This window comes from Macaca thibetana, chromosome 6, assembly GCF_024542745.1.
Source record: "Macaca thibetana thibetana isolate TM-01 chromosome 6, ASM2454274v1, whole genome shotgun sequence".
NCBI lineage: Eukaryota > Metazoa > Chordata > Mammalia > Primates > Cercopithecidae > Macaca > Macaca thibetana.
In genome coordinates, this window is record NC_065583.1 from 31,556,019 (window position 1) to 31,574,913 (window position 18,895).

Genomic DNA, 18,895 nt, shown 5'->3' on the forward strand with positions numbered 1-18,895 from the left:
GAAACATTCAAGAGAACTGCAGTATCAGTAGAAGCGCCACATCAGCACTCTTGATTGCCACTGCTCTGGAATCACACTGCATGGTGCTAGCTGCCCTTTAAGTAACTCTAGACAAAGCCAAAGACACCAGTACCAAAGCCACTTACCCTCATGACTGTTACCACTGATACACTCTCTCCAACCTGGGGGTGGGGCACAGCCAGGCTTCCAGTGGGGAGGTCTGCTGAGCCATTCACCAAGGTCTCTTCAATTACCAGGCTTGTCTGGTAAGGTTGGTGGCTCTCTCCTACTTCCAGGGAAGCATCCTCTAGGAGCACATCCTGGTTGAGGATCTCTGAGGTGGCAATCTCCTGTACAGCACCTGACTGGGTAAGGGCTCCCACCTCCTCAGCCAGGGCCTCCACAGCCAGGCACTGCTCTGCCATGCCTGCATGGCTGGGCACTGTCTCCGGGGCAGTGTTGGACACAAGAGGAGGTCCTTTCGGGGACATCTGGTTCTGAGCCACACATAGCTCTAGCTGAGGGCAGCTCCGGTCCTCCTGCAGGCTGCTCTTGGGGATGATGATATAATCTGAGCGTGGGAGGATCTTGCGGAAACCTGGGATGTCCGGAACCACAGCAGTCAGTGCAGAGAGCTTAGAGTTCTGAGGATGAGGAAGCCAGGAAGGGGGAGACAAGCAAAGATAAATGGACTAAGACCATGTGGAGATATATACATACATACATATATATATATGTATGTAAGGTCTTTTTTTGCCCCCCTGCAAAAGGGACTGGAAAAACTCTACTCTCTTGACCTAATTCAGATAAGGTCAGCCCCTGTCAACAGCAGTGTCATCTTCATTTGAATTACACTTTAGCCAATGTAGCTTATTCACTCAATCACACGGGAAACAGCATGAACTGAACTCTGGAAATGGCACTGGTCTTGCCATATGAAACTGTGAGCTGGAATCTGAGGTCTGGCATAGCCTTGAGCAAATCCTTTCCCCTCCTGAGGCCTCAGCTGCCCCATCTGTAAAACAAGGGAGCTGAATCTGGCAATTTATGAGTTCCTTTTGAGCTCTGACACTTTAGGATTCCAAAGTAGCATAAGATTCAAACCTTAGAATGTATAACGCTCAATAAAAACCCAAAGAGCATAAAATACAAGTTAACAGGCTAAGATGAAACTCAAGGCAGCAAGTAAGCATTCTGACCTCACTGGTTTTCCCCAGACTTACAAAGAAGATGAACAGATCACAAAGCTAAGGGGCTTCATGAGAAGCCTTCATGAGAGAAAGTATATATAGAAGGGGTTATGTGATAAGGTCCTGAATACACTAAGGAAAAAAATGTGAATACTAACAATGACCCAATACCTTCAGGTTTAGAAAATGTTTTCAAACACATTATCTGATGTTATCTTAAAAACAACACTATTATGTTAGATAAGATTATTATTCCCATTTAACAAATGAGAAAATTTAGGATAAAACTCAGGGAGGTAAACTTTCCCTAAACACAAAATTAGTAAGCAGTAGAGCTGGGACTCCAGGCCAGGTCTTCTAAGTATCAAGGCCAGGTACTGAAAAGCACAGCCCTGAATGGCTAATTGGCACCAAGAAAAAGTAATTTATGTTTTATTTTTTCAATTTAAAGGCACCCAATAAGGAAAACAGAAAAGTTCAAAGTGAACAGATAAGTGAGACCTGAAATTAAACAGAACAAAAAAATAATTTCAGAAGTATCTTTTAAAAGGAACACTAAAGTCAACTACAAAAGGATTCTTCAATAAATCAAAAGCAAGAAGTCGATGAGACTACTTAAGGCATAAAGGAAGCACTCAGAAATGAAAAGTTAAAAGCAGCACTCAGACGAAACATAAAAGCAGATGGACTGAATCTTTTATGGAGCCTTTATTGGAGAGGTAATGGGGAAATGGCATTCTCAAGCCAACCTTTGAAGCAGCCATGTTAGGAGAACAAGACTAAATGGTGGCAAATACACATAGGATGGTCTGGACTTAACAAATCCAAGCACAAAGAAACCTGGAAGGCCTGAATGATATTCATTTTATAGACTAGAAGGCATAAAACTGGAACCTGCACTTGGCAAGAGACCTGAAGGGCTGCTGAGGAGGACAGCCTGCCACAGGGCTCTGACAGGCTCCTAAGGTATGAAGACACTGAGTGTCTTCCCATCACACCAGGCAGTCTGGGAGACGTCAAACACAGCACATAAAGCTTCACTCAGTCTTGGTACATTTCAGGTACTCAATAAATGCCACTTTTCCTTATTATATGGTTACTGAATGTTTAATCTACTAAAGGGTAATATTTATTATGTCAGTATTATCAAGAATTCAGCTAGGTGATTTACATTACCTATTTTAAACATTACGAGAAGAGACTATTGCCATTTTACAGATGAGGAGACCAAGACTCAAAAGTTACAATGGTCACTCAGCTATTATCAGAACTAAACTATTCATGTTCTTGGTGGCAGCAGTAGAGATAGTGGTAGATATAAATAAGCATGTAAATAAGGAAGAATCATTGCAGACGATTTAAATTTTTTTAAAGTCTTGATAATGATCTACATTAGTGTATAGTTTTAAAAACCAAATCACTCCAGGATTACATAGGATTTTCTTTATCATGCACAAAAAGATTGTGCATGATAAAGAAAGATTGTGTTGATTTTGCGTGTGTGTGTATGAAACAGAGTCTCACTCTGTTGCCCAGGCTAGAGTGCAATGGCACAATCACCGCTCACTGCAACCTCGACTTCCTGGGCTCAAGTGATCCTCCCACATCAGCTTCTTGAGTGGCTGGGACTACAGGTGCGTGCCACCATGCCTGGCTAATCTTTCCCCGCCCCCCCTCCTTTTTTTCGTAGAGGTAGAGTTTCGCCATCTTGCCCAGGCTAGTCTTAAACTTCTGGGCTCAAGTGATCCTCCCACCTCAGCCTATTAAAGTGCTGGGTTTACAGGTATGAGCTACCACACCCGGCCTAGATTGCTGATTTTATTATAGTAAGGAAATCGAAGGGAGTAGATAAACTTTTCTTAGACTTCATCATCCACTACAGGGATTATTTCCCAGATTCACCGTTAATAAACAAATCACCTAGAGGAGGGAGCATAGAGTAGCATCTCCAAGCCTATAGGTAAGACAAAGCTCTCCCAGAAAGAAGAATGCCAGGCCAATAAGCACAAAATAATTTAAACGGCAGTAGCAGATGGGCTCTAACAAGGGAAAATAAAACCTGTTCTGCTATAACATAGTTGTTGCTGTTGCTCTACACCACCAAAACAGAAGTTACAGACAATTGCTTCTATTGAAATAAGGAGTTAAGGTTAAAAGGTTCCAGTCTTCAACAGCAAGGTTATTCTTCCTGCAGGAATTTCAGTTTAAAAAAACAGCAGTGTATGCCATGACAGGGATACTCTCAAAAAAACAAAAACCCAGCAGTTTAAATAGCTGTCAGTGTGTTTTGTTATTGTGAACTAGAAATAAGAAAATGCTGACAGACATAAATCTAAATGCTTCCTTGTTAGTCCTTTAACCCAAGCACCCAAGGCCTCGGTCTTCTCCACCATCTTTGGCTTTACTGGCATTTTTGCTTTTAGCATAATTTCCAACCACCAGTGCTAACAAAATAATATGGTACTGTATTACACAAGCAGCTCTATCTACCTCTAAACATGCAAGCCTTATTCCTGATTATAATTGATAGCAATTAGTACAACACACTACATTCAATCTGTAATATGAAAACTCAAGGCGTAGGAGAAAAGCCCTATATAAACTACTATATTAAGGTTACTACATTAAAGCTATTATATTATAGTAACTACAAAGGGCTCCAAGTTACACTACAATTTAGAAAAGGAACCTAAGGCTCACTGTAGAAAACACAAAAAATGTCAGCTCCACGTATTGCTGCAACCGAAGAGGACAAGAGAGTGCAGGGCATCATCAAAATGGAAACAAGCAAGCTCAGAGTCAAGAAGGACAAAATGATGAAAGTTTCCCCAAAAAAAGAAAAGGAAACAGAACAAGGGGCTTCGTTTCCCTAAGGCCTTCATCACTGAACCAGTGGAAAAAATAGCTGAAAAAAAAAAATTACTTACAGGATCCAAACCTTCCTTCTCTAGTTTGGCTTTCTCCAAGTAGTAACTCCTCTCGGCCACGCTGAGAAGCCTCCAACTCTCACTAATCTTCTTATTGATCTCAGACTGGGGGAGGTGGGGGAGCTCCTGCTGCACTTTCAGGTAGATGTCGTAATAGTACAGGAGGTAAGCAGACCTGAGGAAGCAATGACTTCTTCAGGCTTTCCATCATTCAACCAGTAAGTACTACTATGCTAAGGTATGGGCAGTCAAGAGGTTGATAAAACCCAGCTTCTCATTTCTAAGCATTTATCTAAATAGGGACTGAAAGTGAAGCAAAGCAACATTTAAATAACATCCTCAGATGGTGTTATAATAAGTTATAATCTTATTCCTGATTATAACTGATAGCTGTCAGTACAACACAAATTATATTACATTCAGTTTGTAATACAAAAACTCATGGTATAGGAGAAATGCCTATATAAGCTACCATATTAAAGTTACTACATTAGAGCCAGTATATTACAGTAAGGAGTAACTATCCAGGAAGATAAGGGGCTCCAAGGGAGTAGGGGAAAATGAATGGTAAAGATAGCAAGTGGCTGTTTTCTCTTCAGAAACCTGGAGGCAAAGGCTCATTTGACTGGCTTTCCTAAAGATTATCTTTTGTGCAGGAATGATTTTAAACCCAACAGAAGCAAAGAAAGATACAGGTGTCCTGTCCTGTCATTCTACTCTCAGGGAAAGCTTCCTCAAGGGGCTGGTTATCACTCACACTCTGTACTCCTCTACGCAGCCTTTGGTCACCATCCTGGTCAATAGCACCTCCCCATGGATGAGAGAGGGAAGCAAGCAGACCAATCAAAATGACCAATGCTGGTAGTTTCAGCAAGTTTGAGGTATTCACAGTCAACAGTGAAATTAGAGCTACAATTTGGATATTCTGTACAGACGTAATTGGTATTATTTCTTTTTGTGTGCTTTTTTTCTTTTTTCTTTTTTGAGATGGAATTTTGTTCTTGTTGCCCAGGCTGTAGTGCAATGGCACAATCTTGGCTCACCGCAACCTCTGCCTCCCAGGTTCAACAGATTCTCCTGCCTCAGCCTCCCAAGTAGCTGGGATTACAGGCATGCACCACTATGCCTGGCTAATTTTATATTTTTAGTAGAGACCGGGTTTCTCCATGTTGGTCAGGCTGGTCTTGAACTCCTGACCTCAGGTGATCCACCCATCTTGGCCTCCCAAAATGCAGGGATTACAGGCATGATCCGTCACACCCAGCCTTATTTCTAATTTTGTAATTTTATTAATGCATTCTTTTAAATGTTTAAGTAACAACAACGGCATAATAATAAATAATGTAGCTCTTTTGTACCTAGCTTCTACCATCAGTATGGTACAATTTCTTGTGACAACTTGAAAACAAAAGCAAAGTTTAGTCAGTAATAGCAATGCTGGCAGAAATCCCTTCACTTCCCACTCCCCATTCCTCGACCCGGGACTTCAATAATAACATTCTTTTTCAAAGAGTCTTAAAAGTTTTCCTCAATGCAGCTCTCTAAGCAATTTCTGTTTATAAATGCTAGCAGCAACCAAATTGTGTTGGCTAACCTGGGTTTCTTGGCCTTCTCTCCATGTATTTTATACTTTTTCTTCTTCTTGGGTGGCCCAGGAGAGGTGTAACAATAGGCTTCCTCAATTTCCTCCATCACGACAGTTACCTCAGTACCATCATATGATGCGTCCATGGCTAAAGGAAAGGAAAGTCAAAATAAAGTATCCAGAATTTACCCTAAGAGGGGCAGCAGTTTCCTGATCAAATAACCCCTTACCTCTGCCAGTGCCTTAAGGCTTAGACATTTCCCAAACCCAATATATCCTAAGAGGCACCTGGGTTGGTTGGTTAACATACAGATTCCAGAGCTCCACTTCAGCCCTTCTGAATCAGAATCTCCCGAGGGTATGGAAATCTACATGCTTAACAAATGCCTCAGGTAATTCCTTAGACCGGGCAAATTTGTGACCACTGACTTAGAAAGACTTCACTTATATTCACGGGATACAGTACCCACCCACCCCTTTTACGCAAAGATTTATTAGCCCCAAATTATGACAATGCTATACGGAAATAGATGAAAAGAATGCTTGACCAGAAATCAGAAGTTCTGGCCCATTCCTCCTATGTTTCATCAACTTAAGCAAACGCCTTCATTGATTCACTCAAACATGTAGTAAGGGTCTGTATATAAGAGATTTCTTTACACTCTGCCAGCTTGTGCAATTTTGGGCAGGTCTTTTAGCTGCTTTTTGTTCAGCTTTCTCCCTCTCATGTATAAAAAAAGAGATGTCTCACCTACCTTCTCACAGATTTATAGTGATAGGACTCAAAGGATACAACAGACACAACTCTATTTAAAAATAATTGGCTGGGTGCAGTGGCTCACGTCTATAATCCCAGTACTTTGGGAGACTGAGCTGGGAGGATTGCTTGAGGTCAGGAGTTTTGAGGCCAGCCTGGTCAATATAGTGAGACCCCATCTCTATTTAAAAAATAAAAATCTTTTTTAATTTAAAAAAAAAGAAAATAGTCAAGTGCTATACAAATGAAAAGGGTTTTGTTTTTTTGGTTTTTTTTTTTGGAGACAGGATCTCACTCTGTCGCTGGAGTACAGTGGCACACTCTGGGCTCACTACAGCCTCAACCTCCTGGGCTCAAGCAATCCTTCTACCTCAGCCTCCTGAGTAGCTGGGACTATAGGTGATGTCACCATGCCCGGCTAATTTTTTGTATTTTTTGGAGAGATGGGGTTTTGCCATATTGGCCAGGCTGGTCTCAAAATCCTGGACTCAGGCGATCTGCCCACCTTGGCCTCTCAAACTGTTGGTATTCCAGGCATGAGTGGGATTACACTGCGCCCAGCTGGGTTCATTCCTAAAGTCAGGTAATTGGCAGGAAAAAAAAAAATGAAAGAGTTCATTAAGTTTTTTTTTTTAAATTTTATATAATTTAAAAAATAATAATAGAGATGAGCTCTCACTATGTTGTCCAGGCTGGTCTTGAACTCCTGGGCTCAAGCGATCCTCTTACCTCAGCCTCCCAAAATGCTGTAATTACAAGCGTAAGCCACCATATCTGGCCTCTGTTAAAGACTATTATTTGTGTCTGAGATGCTTAACAACCTTCCCAAGGCCACCAAGCCCAAACAGGGACTTGAGAGATAGATTTTTCAATTAAAAAATCCAACTCCCTGGCCCTTCTTTCGTTATGCTACACTGCTACCCATCTCTACTGGCAACTCTCCAAACCAGCACTGTTCAATAAACTCTGATGATGGAAATGTTCTACATCTGTGCTGTCAAACATAGTAGCCACCAGCCACATATGGCTATTGAGCACTTGAAATATGGCCAGTGCGGGCTGGGCGCGGTGGCTCACGCCTGTAATTCCAGCACTTTGGGAGGCTGAGGCAAGCGATCACGAGGTCAGGAGATCGAGACCATCCTGGCTAACACGGTGAAACCCCGTCTCTACTAAAAATGCAAAAAAATTAGCCAGGCGTGCTGGCGAGTGCCTGTCGTCCCAGCTACTCTGAAGGCTGAGGCAGGAGAATGGTGTGAATTGGAAGGCGGAGCTTGCAGTGAGCCGAGATTGTGCCACTGGACTCCAGCCTGGGCGACAGAGCAAGACTCCGTCTCAAAAGAAAAAAAAAAAAGAAACATGGCTAGTGTGACTGAAGAACTGATTTAGTTTTAATTTTAAATGTATTTATTTTTAAGACAGGGTCTCACTCTGTCCCCTGGGCTGGAGTGCAACGATGCGATCTTGTCTCACTGCAGCCTCCACCTCCCAGGCTCAAGAGATCTTCCCACCTTGGCCTCCCAAGTAGCTGGGACTACACATGTGCACCACCACGTCTGGCAAATTTTCAAATGTTTGTAGAGATGAGATCTCACTATATTATCCAAGCTGCTCTCAAACTCCTAGGCTCAAGCAATCCTCCTGCCTTGGCCTCCCAAAGTGCTGGGATTACAGGCATGAGACACCATCACACCTGGCCAATTGTAATTAATTTAAATAGCAACATAGGCTAGGAGCTAGAGACAGCACAGATCTAAACAGTCATCTCACCAACCAATATCAGCTCTCTGGTGCTGGGCTAACAAACAGAGAATCTACTAACAGCTTTTATGTCTAGGAAAAGAGGCATAAAAAAACTTAATAACTACTTCAAGAAGAGTTAGCTTTTTTTGTAGCCAAGTTCTAAATTGGAGTTTTACCACAAGTCTCAATCCTTGGAGTGAGAAAGGCTCACAGAAATCACTTGAATTTTGCAAGAGGGAAATAACATAGTTGCCCCTGAAAATCTGTCAGGAGTAAATTTAGAATTATGTGAAGAGGCAGCTGTGGTGGTAAATATGGGACTGATAGGCGCAGTACAAAGCCCACTCACCTCTCAATTAGACCTCACTCCACAAATAAGGCATAATGAGCACTGCATGTGGAGTCAAGAGAACTAAACTCTAACCTTATGATCCCAGAGAAGTCTATTCCACAACCTAAATTTCAACTGTTTCTACTGTGAGAAGAGGATGAACCTAGTGGCTCCTAATCTTTTGGAGGCAAGAATTCTTTTCACAATGTTGCAAAAGCAAAACAAACAAACAAACAAACAAACAAAAACTATCCTAGAAAATGCAGACACACTGTATTTCACCTATAGTTTTAAGGATATACCCCAGGTTAAGCACACATTTTTCTTAAGGTTCTTCCTAGTTCTCTGTCATCTCTAAACGATTCCTCTTCCCATTAAAAACAAAAACTAAACAAAGAAAAACAAAAAAAAAAAACCCTACATTCTAACTGCTATAGTGCAACCCAGGAAGAGAACACAGTCTACAACTTGGCTGGGTAAACAATAGGCCAGTAAATGATAAGGGAAGCAGGAGTTCAAATCAAGGCTACGTGGGGACTGCTCTTTTTTGCCCTTAACTGACTTCTGGGCGGTTGAAACCCTTGTGGAGCAGGGCAGTAACTGCAGGAGAGCATCTGTAATGAACGGCATATAGGGTACTAAGCACTCTGAGCAAAACAGGTTAGGAAACAGTCATTACAACCACCTTGGGCTGAGGGCAGGAAGAGAACATCCTAGGGTTTTGTTTTACTACCCTCTTCTAAGCCTGGGTCCAAGTTTGTTATCAGACTGGAGGCCGCAGTATAGCAATGCAAAAAAAGGCAGGACAATACAAAGGTTAAAAACGAAAGGCTCTGGAGGACAGAAAATCCGGGTTCTAGTGCAGGCTACACAGTCGCACCAGCACGCGGCCCTATGACCTTAAGCAGTCTACTTACCCTAAGTCTCCGTTATTTCATCTGTAAAATACAGTTAAGGTCAATACTTGAAATATGCGAGACACTTTCTCTGTCCCATCACATCCTCCTTGGAATCTCACGAGATGGCCTTTGAGGGCTCAGCCATGGGCCACAGTTTGACTCTGGGCTAGCTTCTTTCCCTCATTCTGGGTCATGAATGAAGCAAGAGCCAAACGAGACAAAGTATTGGTCAAGCTAAGACGTCTGGGACATCCGAATGTCCCATACGGATTGCGGAAGGAGGACACTAAGGCTCAGTGGCCCTACTTTGTGGAAGAGTCAGTCGAGGCTCAGAGAGCCGCAGCAGCCAACTCGAGGTCGCCCAGCGGCTCGGCGCGACCCTCGAAGGCGGGACTTACCCGGAGGAGCGTGCAAGCCGCGCCGCTCACATTCCCGGAGGCGCTCGGCCCGGGGGCTCGACGAGGGGGATGGCTGGCGCACTCGCGCTCCCCGCTGTCGGCGAGAGGCGGCTCCAGTCGTGACAGCAGCAACAAGGAAGTGGAGGCGAGGGCTCGCGCGCGCATCCCGGGGGCTGGAGGAGCCCCGGCCCCGCGGCCCCGCCCGGCGACACACGGCGCGGAGTCGCGACAGCCCCCCTCGCTTCCCCTCCTCGGAGTCGCGATATGGAGTCGTGAAGGGCAAGTGTAGGAGCACAGGTTCGCTCCGCAGGCTCCTCACTGATGCCTGCCGAGGGCCCCGGGGATCAAGCCCCGGGGAGCTCGAGGAAGACAGCAGGTACACAGTCGTCACCGAGGCACCGGTTTGGCCGCTGAGCAGCAGCACACCGCGGATCGCCAGGGAGACCCGTCCCGGCTGCCCTCGCGGCGCACCGGAAGCGGTCGGCGGCGCGTGACTGCGTGCGACCCCTCGCGCAAGCGCAACAGCCCAGCCGTAGCTTGGGGGCGGACCCATACGAAATACTCAAAGGCTTGGAGGGGGTCTATTAAGGTGAAAGGACTGCTTCCGGCCAGAGGTCCCGGGCAGAGGAGGAAGCTGTGGTTGCCGGCGGTGGGGCACCCCTGCCGCTCAGCCCCTGGGCACTGCTGTGGGGCGTTCAGGTAACAGGGGCGGGGCTGTGCTGAGCGTGAGGGATCTAGACCCCGCCTCACCTCTCAGAGCCACGTCGGGCGCTGGGAAGCCTACAATACCACCCTCTCCTCCGCACGACGTTCAAGGCCTGACTTCTGCCTGCCCCGTCTTTCCCTCTCATTCAACATCGGGTTCATACGTAGTGCCGCATCAAGTAGCGCCTTCATCACTCCAGTGATCTGCCCTCAATCCGTCTCTCCCACTGGCCCACGAATAGTGGTGGTAGTGAGTTCCTGGAGTGACTTATGCTGAGCTCAATGACCGAGTGGAGAGCCTTCGTAAGTCAAATAGGGATTGGATTGGATTGACAATCCAATCTTTTCTCTCCAGTGTCACAGGTTATCCACATTTGTACGAGTGCCCGCACAACTCTCACTGTATTGCAAACGTGTTTCCAATCTGTCTACTTCTGTCCATCTACCGCCGTCACCAAACCTTCTAGCCACCATCATCTCCTGCCTGGACTGATGTAGTTCTCCCCACATCCCCTCTACAGTCTGTTCTCCACGAAGCAGTCAGATTGATCATTTTGCCCTGTCTGATCAAGTCACTCCCTGCTTAAAACCCTCCAGTGTCTCATTCACTTAAAATAAAATTCAGACGACTTAGCTTGACCAAGACTTTGATTTGGCTCTCACTTTATTCTCTTTCTATGTCTCCCCTCAATATTAGTAGTTCCCAGAACCAGCTATATAGCACTCTGTAGTGTTTGGAGTGCTAGCTTTGTTGTGAGCCTCCCTGGGTTTGAATCCCAGCCCTGCCACAGGTAAGCAATATTAACCATGTAAAGTGCTTAACAAATTACGTTTACGCAGTAGATCCTCCCACCTCAGTAAATGGCACCATCATCCGCTGGATTGCTCAGTGCTCAAACCAGAAACCGGGGCGTTATCCTTGATTCCTCCTTCACCTCACATCCGGTCCATGACAGGGCTTGCAAAAACATAGCCCCAAACTGACTACTACTCACCATCTCGCTATTACTACTCTTATCCAAGCCACCATTATCTAGTGTGGACTCCTGCTTTTTTCTCTGATACCCTTCTATTCTTTACATGGCAGCTATCTCTCCTCTCTTAAAATCCTTCAGTAGCTTCCTATTGCATTCAAATTAACATCCAAACTATATATGGCCTACCGGGCTAGCCTGCTTTTATATTCAGATTTAGGGCCATCTCTTAGGAAAATCAACTTTACCCATTAGGTTCCCTACCCTGCAACCAAAAGACTGAATTGTAAATCTGATCATGTCATTCCAAAAAACAAAACCAAAAAAAACGTCAAAAGTCTCTTATGCCCCAAATGCAAGCTAGAATCCTAACTAGGACTTCCTGTGATTTGGTCCTTGCTTTCTTCTCCAAGGACTTCTTTGTTCCTGACAAGGACATTCTATTTCTATAGCATTTCATCGCCTTTCATATTAAATATTTCCTTTCATCTCATGAGTTCCTATTTGTTTATTCTTTAAGGCCCACCGTATTGTTCCCTCTTTGAAGTGCACTGCCATCCATGCCCCACTCCAGTTGATTATCTGCACTTTTATGTTCCAGTAGTACTCTGTAACCTCTGCTATAGTTTTCACATGCTCTAGTGTTTGTCTTCCCTGGTAGGCTCCTCAAAAGTGGGCACTATGCTCCATTCATCTCTGTATGGCTGGCATCAAGCATACTGCTTAATATATAGTACATGTCACGAATGGATGGATAATGTATGGAGGTGATAGTAAAAATCTACCCTTGAGAAGGGACAATCATAGCGTAAAGTCACAGCAGTTTCTCTTGTCCTTTGAGGATTCTCATGATAAAATGCCTACGAAGGCAATTACCCAAAATTGCTACTGCTGGATCATGTTTTGTTGGACCAGCCTGGGGCAGGGGGACTGTTAGTTTTAAATTCTGAATACTTCTAGACAGGATACACCACAACATTCTCCAAATACTTCAATCCCTGTTTCACTCACTTACACCACCATCCTGGCCCCTAAAGGCATTTGAGTTTGGAGTACCTATCTAGGGTCCAAGACTTACATCTGGAAGGACCTTAGGCATCATCTGGTCTTGTGGTTTGCAACCATGGGACTTTTCAAAAATATATTTAAAAAAGGAAAAAAAGAAAACAGGCCCAGAGAAGTACTATAACCTGCCCATCACTTCTGTCATAATCTGTCACTTAATTGGTCTCTTTGCCTCTTTGATCCATTTTCCACAAAACAGCCAAAGTGATCCTTTTAAAATGCCTGAAAACGTCAGCAGATCTCTGTTGCACTCAAAATACCAACTCTTTACCATGACATCTTTTTTTGTTTGTCTGAAACGGAGGCTCCCTCTTGCCACGCTGGAGTGCAGCGGTGCGATCTTGGCCCACTGCAACCTCCGCCTCCTGGGTTCAAGCAATTCTCGTGCCTCTAACTCCCGAGTAGCTGGGATTACAGGCACGCACCACCACACCCAGCTAATTTTTGTAGTTTTAGTAGAGACAGGGTTTCATCATGTTGGCTAGGATGGTTTCGATCTCCTGACCTCATGATCTACCCACCTCAGCCTCCCAAAGTGCTGGGATTACAGGTGTGAGCTACCGCACCCAGCCTACCATGGCATCTTTGAATGGTCTGGCCACCCACCTTTGTCATATACTTGGATTCATGCAAATATTTCAGTTCCCTGAATACCTCAAGCTATTTTTGGTTTTTTTTTTTTTTTTTTTTTTTTTGAAACGGAGTCTTGCTCTTGTTGCCCAGGCTAGAGTGCAATGGCACGATCTCAGCTCACTGCAATCTCCGCCTCCTGGGTTCAAGTGATTCTCCTGCCTCAGCCTCCCTAGTAGCTGGGATTACAGGCACCCACCACCACGCCAGGCTAATTTTTGTATTTTTAGTAGAGTTGGGGTTTTGCCATGTTGGCCAGGCTGGTCTCAAACTCCTGACCTCAAGTGATCCGCCCACCTCGGCCTCCCAAAGTGCTGGGATTACAGTCATGAGCCACCGCGCCCGGCCTATTTTTGCTTTTGAGGTTTTGCTGATGTTATGTCTTTTGCTGGACAGCCGTTTCCCCGTATTCTTGAAGATCTCAGCTTCAGTGCCATCTTAATGAGGTCACCCCTGAGCACCCTTTGTATAGTAAGTAGATCGTCCTCTTTTATTCCTTGTCATAGTCTTTATTTCCTTTATAGCACATATCACCCTCTGTAATTATCTTGTTTACTTATTTATCTTTCCCACCACATTTTATATTTCATAAGAACAGAGACCTTGACTCTTTTGTTCATTACTGTACCCTTAAAGCTTGGCACCTATGAATATAAAATGAATGTATGGCTACCAGAAACATCTTCCCACAGTAAAAATCTTTCCAGGCAAGATGGTGGTAGAGCTTTGAAGATCTCGTTTTGGTGGAATTTCAAGCAGGACCATGGCCTGGCAGAAATAGTAATCTGAGTTAAGAAATCTAAGCTGCATGAACCTGGGTAGGCCCCTTCCCAGGGCCCCAGTTTCTGTGTCCATCAAAGAAACTGGATAATAACTCGGAATGTATACAGCACAGTGCTATATGCAAAGTTCTTTCCCTGCCTATATCAATCTGTTCTCATGGTAGGCAGAGCAAACATTGTTATTCCCATTTTTATGGGCTTCAGAAAGTTTAAGTAAACTATATAATAAGATCCCTTCTGTTTCAAACATTCTGTGAGTCTTTATAAGTAGCCTCTACAGAAAGTCAGTAGCGTGAATCCTATCTTCTCTTTACTTTGACCATAAATTGTCGTTTCCTAATACGATTTGTGAAAACCTGAACCATCTTTTAGGGGAAATCCATTATCTTTGTTTCCTGATAGGTACTCCATTTTGTCTTCTCAGTTTGCCACACTTGTGGCAAAGCAAGCTGCGAGGAGGAACCATACAGCCCTGTTAGTCGTGGCCAGCCCTCACTCCCTGGAAATGGCAAACAAGGGGAACAAGAAGCGTCGGCAGTTCTCTCTGGAAGAGAAAATGAAAGTTGTGGAAGCTGTAGACTCGGGCAAGAGGAAAGGTGACGTGGCAAAAGAATTTGGTATCACTCCCTCTACTTTATCTACATTCTTAAAGGATCGCACCAAATTTGAAAAAAAGGTACGGGAGGCATCCGTGGGACCCCAGCGGAAAAGGATGAGGAGCGCTCTTTATGATGACATTGATAAGGCTGTTTTTGCTTGGTTTCAAGAAATCCATGCCAAAAACATTCTTGTGACTGGTTCTGTCATTCGGAAAAAAGCACTAAACTTGGCCAACATGCTTGGCTATGACAATTTTCAAGCAAGTGTGGGCTGGCTGAACAGATTTAGAGATCGCCACGGAATTGCTTTGAAAGCAGTCTGTAGAGAAGATACTGACAGATTAATGAATGGTCTAGGAATAGATAAGGTTAACGAGTGGCATGCAGGGGAAATTATAAAACTGATTGCTGACTACAGCCCAGATGATATCTTTAATGCTGATGAGACAGGAGTGTTTTTCCAGTTGCTTCCCCAGCATACACTTGCTGCTAAAGGAGACCATTGTAGAGGGGGCAAGAAAGCAAAGCAGCGGTTGACAGCACTCTTTTGTTGCAATGCCTCAGGGACTGAAAAAATGAGACCATTGATCGTTGGTAGGTCAGCCAGCCCACGCTGCCTCAAGAACATCCATTCCCTCCCTTGTGATTACCGAGCCAACCAGTGGGCTTGGATGACAAGGGATCTGTTTAATGAGTGGCTGATGCAAGTGGATGCCAGGATGAAGAGGGCGGAACGCCGGATCCTCTTGCTGATCGACAACTGCTCTGCTCATAACATGCTTCCACGCTTGGAAAGGATTCAGGTTGGGTATCTGCCCTCCAACTGTACTGCTGTCCTGCAGCCACTGAATCTTGGCATAATTCACACCATGAAAGTACTATACCGGAGCCACCTTCTCAAACAGATCCTCCTCAAGCTCAGCAGCAGGGAGGATCAAGAAAAGGTGGACATCAAGCAGGCCATCGACATGATTGCTGCAGCATGGTGGTCAGTCAAGCCATCCACAGTGGTTAAATGTTGGCAGAAGGCAGGCATCATCCCTATGGAATTTGCAGAATGTGACATAGAATCAGCAGCCAGTGAACCAGACACTGCCATTGAAAAGTTGTGGCACACAGTGGCTATTGCCACCTGTGTCCCAAATGAAGTAAATTTCCAGGACTTTGTTACTGCAGATGATGATCTCATTATCTCTCAGGACACAGACATCATCCAGGGCATGGTGGCTGGCGAAAATACCAGTGAAGCAGGAAGTGAAGATGAAGGGGAGGTATCTTTACCACAGCAACCAAAAGTCACCATCACAGAAGCCATATCAAGTGTACAGAAACTTAGACAGTTCCTTTCCACTTGTGTAGACGTTCCTGATGCCATTTTTGGACAATTAAATGGCATAGATGAATATTTAATGAAAAGAGTGACACAAACCCTTGTTGATTCCAAAATTACAGATTTCCTCCAAACAAAGTAATGCAGGAATTTATTTCAGAAAATGTAGTTTACAAGAATAAAGATTTCTTAAGATAGGCTGTTGAGCCAATTTAAGTAAAGCAATATTATTATGACAACATTCCAGTACTCTGAAATAGCCAGGAAACTTCCTTGAATGGAATTTAACTAATAACGTGTGTTGTCTTGTCTTGTCTTTTCTTTTTGGCTATCTCTGGTCCTTGATTCAAGATGTATTTTGATTTATCCAAGGGTTTCCAAACTTGTCTGCACATTAGGATCACTTGAGAATCCTTTAAAAATTCCAAAGCTCAGGCCATATCCCAGGCCTATTCAATCACAATCTTTGGTGATGGGTCACAGGCATTGGAAGTTTTGAAGCTCTCCAGGTGATTCCAATGTGCAGACAAGTTTGGAAACTGAACCAACCCCAGGAACATCAAGTACACTATGGGCCTGGGTCCAGCTTCTTTCCAGGAAGTCTATCTCAGGGACTTCCAAATCTAGCTCACATCAGAATCACTTGGAAGGCTTGTTAAAACCCAAGGCTGCTAGGCCCACCCCCAGAGTTTGATACAGTAGACCTCAGGTGGGACCCAGAAATGTGCATTTCTAACATATTCTCAGCTGATGCAGTCCAGGCTCCATGCTTTGAAAACCACTAGTCTAGCTTTAGATAGGATATTGAGCCAATTTAAATAAAGCAATATACTGGTCTAGCTGAGTTCTAGAACTTGTCTCTTTAGCTGGCCATCTCAATACTCCCCCGTCACTAATTGTTAAAAAAAAAAAAAAACAACTGTTCTTACTCTAGAGCTCTTTCTCCTTTCCGTTGATTTGCCGGAAGCACTATAAGACTTTGTTTTTAAAGATGGGGTCTTGTTATATTGCATCCCAGGCAGGAATGCCGTGGCTATTCACAGGCATGATTATAACACATGTCTCTAACTCCTGGCCTCAAGCCATCCTCCCAAATAGATGGGACTACTGATGCATACTGCCACGCTGGCCTTAGAAAATGTTTTAATAGGCATTTCACTAATAGGGAGCTGGAGTACAAGGAAATACAGTGCATTTAAGACATAGGCTTGGCATGGTGGCTCATGCCTGTAATCCCAGCACTTTGGGAGGATCACTTGAGGCAAGGAGTTTGAGACCAGTTTGGCCAACACAGCGAGACCTCATCTCTAAAAAAAAAATTTAATGAGACATGGAGACAACCAGGGAGGGAGGTTATAATAATAGAGCATCCCGTTAATCAGAATCATGGGGGAGAACGTACAGCCCAGCATGACTTTCACTTTCCAGAAAGGGTGAAAGGAAGGTTCATTAGAGAGTTCATTAGACAGTATATTTATTCCTAATAAGATAAATGTCAGTTTCGTTTTCAGAAGTTTCACACAATACCTGCTAATGGTGTGGTGTCATTTCTCCCCGCTGCTTCAGGTTAATTTTTCTGGATATTTCAGAAACCCATAGCAATTCAGTGATTTTTCTTTCTGTAATAGCTTAGTCAAAACAGATACAGCAGATAAATCATAGAAAATATTGCTTCCACATTAACAAAACAACAATCACTGAAAAACGGCAGATGTTTAAATAGATTCTTTTACCGCTTATTTTGGATATTTTTCTTTTAACAGACTAATACGATCATTTGAATTAAAAGTACTGTACATATTTTAAATTCTTAACATGTGAGAGAGGAAAACTCTCCTGGCTAAGCCCTGTGGTTATATTTCTTTGTCAGCTCCTTAATTGCTGTCATCATCCTCTGGTGTCAGGATTACTGCCATGGTATCTAATTCCTTCCCTCACCGTTCTCCCGCAGTGCATTCTGCACATATTGTTTGATCTATTGACACCACACCATTTCCCCTGCCCAAGTGTCTGTAGTGGCTTTCAAATGCCTACAAAAAAACTATTTAGCTGAGTTTTAGTATCCTCTATAGTTGACTACAACCTGCATTTCCAACTTGTTAGCTCGATACAATTCCATGTACATTAATGCTCCCTGAAGAGGTCGCTGTTTCCTCTCACCGTGTACTGGCTTCTGCCTGTGTGCCTTGCCCAAATGACTCGCCCTGTTCTCCACTAAGCTAGGCCTTACACATTCAAGAACTAACTGGAATCCTCTTTCTTCCAGGCTTTCTTGGAGACTCCAGCAACTACTCCACCTGTTTTCCCCTCATCTCTGAACTTCTTGTCTCTACCACTCAAACACTTAGATGTTTTCTAGATATTCTCTGGCTCTTTAGACTGTAAGGTCCATGAGAGCAGGGGTCAGTCAACCTTTATAATCTTAATGGTGCCTAGGACTGTGCTGGACACATAGGCACTTCAATAAACATTTGTGTATAAATTGATAGACACATATAATGTGTTGAAGCTATCTTATTTTTAAAGCTGTATTAAGCGTTGATTCTACTAGAAATGGCTTGGAGATAAGGTAGGGTTTTACTCCATTTAAAAGGGCTTGCAAAATTTTTCCATGGAAATAGTTGCCTCAAATATAATTCCAATCCAGGTTATAATCTGTTCTTTGATAATGAATTATATAGAATATAATTTGATAAGTATACAGAATATATACTATTTATAGTTGAACCCATGTCCCTCCACCAGAAAGTCATTCCAGGGTTTCTTTTGGCTTCCATTTATACACACAGGACTTTAGTATGAAAGGGCTTGTCTAAGTCCTTTGCATACAGTAGATGTTCAGTAAATATGTGCTTAAACTTGCTTTTTTTAAAAAACAAATTTAACATCCCTGGTCGGGCGTGGTGGCTCACACATCCCAGCACTTTGGGAAGTCGAGGGGGGCGAATCACCTGAGGTCAGGAGTTTGAGACTAGCCTGG

General features: G+C 43.8%; 2 protein-coding genes across 9 annotated transcripts in view; one reads left to right on the forward strand and one right to left on the reverse strand.

Annotated features, from left to right (window-relative positions):
• The window catches only part of HMGXB3 (HMG-box containing 3), a 53,022-nt gene extending 42,631 nt beyond the window's left edge, over positions 1–10,391 (reverse strand). For 4 of the 7 annotated variants that reach the window (XM_050793622.1, XM_050793623.1, XM_050793625.1 and 1 more), the window contains exons 1-4: positions 9,831–10,391; positions 5,712–5,850; positions 4,118–4,292; positions 147–644 (exon numbers count right to left, since the gene is read on the reverse strand). In XM_050793622.1, the coding sequence (XP_050649579.1) occupies positions 147–644; positions 4,118–4,292; positions 5,712–5,850; positions 9,831–10,383 (1,365 nt within the window). In that variant the 5' untranslated portion in view covers positions 10,384–10,391. The other 3 variants (XM_050793626.1, XM_050793627.1, XM_050793628.1) reach the window with 3 other exon arrangements.
• On the forward strand, positions 10,355–16,156 carry TIGD6 (tigger transposable element derived 6). 2 transcript variants are annotated; one of them, XR_007726423.1, is made up of 2 exons: positions 10,355–10,529; positions 10,891–14,398. XR_007726423.1 is itself a non-coding variant. In XM_050793664.1 (2 exons), the coding sequence occupies exon 2, from the start codon at positions 14,492–14,494 to the stop codon at positions 16,055–16,057; it is 1,566 nt and encodes a 521-aa protein (XP_050649621.1). In that variant the 5' UTR covers positions 10,391–10,529; positions 14,411–14,491; the 3' UTR covers positions 16,058–16,156. The 2 variants fall into 2 exon arrangements, 1 of the variants encoding a protein (XP_050649621.1); XM_050793664.1 differs by lacking the exon at positions 10,891–14,398 and adding an exon at positions 14,411–16,156 and having other exon boundaries at positions 10,391–10,529.
• Positions 16,157–18,895: the final 2,739 nt, after the last annotated feature.

Coding starts and splice junctions, on each gene's coding strand:
- TIGD6 (XM_050793664.1), top strand. CDS start 14,492: ATGGCAAACAAGGGGAACAAGAAGCGTCGGCAGTTCTCTCTGGAAGAG.